At 31.7% G+C, this 1,152-nt stretch overlaps 1 protein-coding gene across 1 annotated transcript in view; it reads left to right on the forward strand.

Annotated features, from left to right (window-relative positions):
- Positions 1–784: 784 nt before the first annotated feature.
- LOC125503800 (all trans-polyprenyl-diphosphate synthase PDSS2-like) overlaps positions 785–1,152 on the forward strand; it is a 1,360-nt gene continuing 992 nt past the window's right edge. The window contains exon 1 of the mRNA XM_048664707.1: positions 785–1,150. Within this exon, the coding sequence (XP_048520664.1) occupies positions 943–1,150 (208 nt within the window). The 5' untranslated portion in view covers positions 785–942. The remainder of the gene's footprint in view (positions 1,151–1,152) is intronic.

Raw genomic sequence — 1,152 nt, forward strand, 5'->3', positions numbered from 1 at the left:
AATTGGATGCCTCAGTATGTGAAGTTTAGGATACTAATAATTTATACGGATGGAATTTGTATTTTTTTAAAACTCTCATCACGGTGCTTCGGGAAGTCCTGAATTCTGCTGCTATCTCTCTGGTTGAAATATGTGGATTCTGGCTTACAATGGTCAAGACATTAATCTCCACAGCTTCATGTATTACTTTATCTTTATTTCTTGGCTGCGTAAAACTTCCATAAGTGCCCAAATTTTCACGGTTGACGAGGGTCAAAATACATCTCAAAATAGTAATCAGAGGATCGTCTAGCATTTTTATCACATCTAATGTAGGTTTCAATCATGTAGCGCATTTCTTGATTGGGATGATTCATTTTTACAATGAAACTAACTTAGATTTCTAAGTTGAATTTGAACTTGAATGTCAATAATTGAAAGATGTCATTATTTGTTGCTATGGAAACAATGTTATGTTAATTAACAAAAAGTATAAATTGTTCGCAGACACTTTATTTTTCAAAAAATCGTAACGATGTGATATATCACAGAAATCGTAATAAAATGCTCTATTCGGTAAAGCAATAATCAAGTATGGTTGCCATTTAAAAAAACGCAAATTTCTGTCATATGTCAGAAATGACAGTGATTTTGGAGAAATGTCTTATGCCATTTTATTTGAAATTCAATTTCCTACAAGTTTTCTATTGAATGTTTTCCTGTCAAATTAATATCAACGCAACTAGGAGTAATTTAAAAATTTACCATAAATAAGTTTTTCCCAAATCTTTTGACAGCTGTCAAATTTTAGAAAAATTAAATTGGTTTCGAGTAGAACATTCAAAACTACAATTATTTGCCCATTCTAAGATCCCTGTACTGGTCATCGAATAAAACTCACCCTGTATAATCTGAAAAGTTTCTTCACGAAATAAAAGTCACTTTTCATTTCTAATAATCGTAATGAATAACCGCGATAAACTGAAGTGGTTTACAGGAATTTTACATAGTCAAAGAGTGCTTGCAGAAGTTACTGAAATGATCAGAACCAGTAATATTCTGCATAACAGTGTCTTAAATATTAACACTAACGATGTAGAAGAATACTCAGATCTGAACTTTGGAAATACTCTGAGCTTGCTGACAGGTATCTTCAGCTTTGCAACTAATATA

Source organism: Dendroctonus ponderosae, unplaced genomic scaffold, assembly GCF_020466585.1.
Source record: "Dendroctonus ponderosae isolate FM_Combo_2020 unplaced genomic scaffold, Dpon_F_20191213v2 Dpon_F_20191213_3, whole genome shotgun sequence".
Taxonomy (NCBI): domain Eukaryota; kingdom Metazoa; phylum Arthropoda; class Insecta; order Coleoptera; family Curculionidae; genus Dendroctonus; species Dendroctonus ponderosae.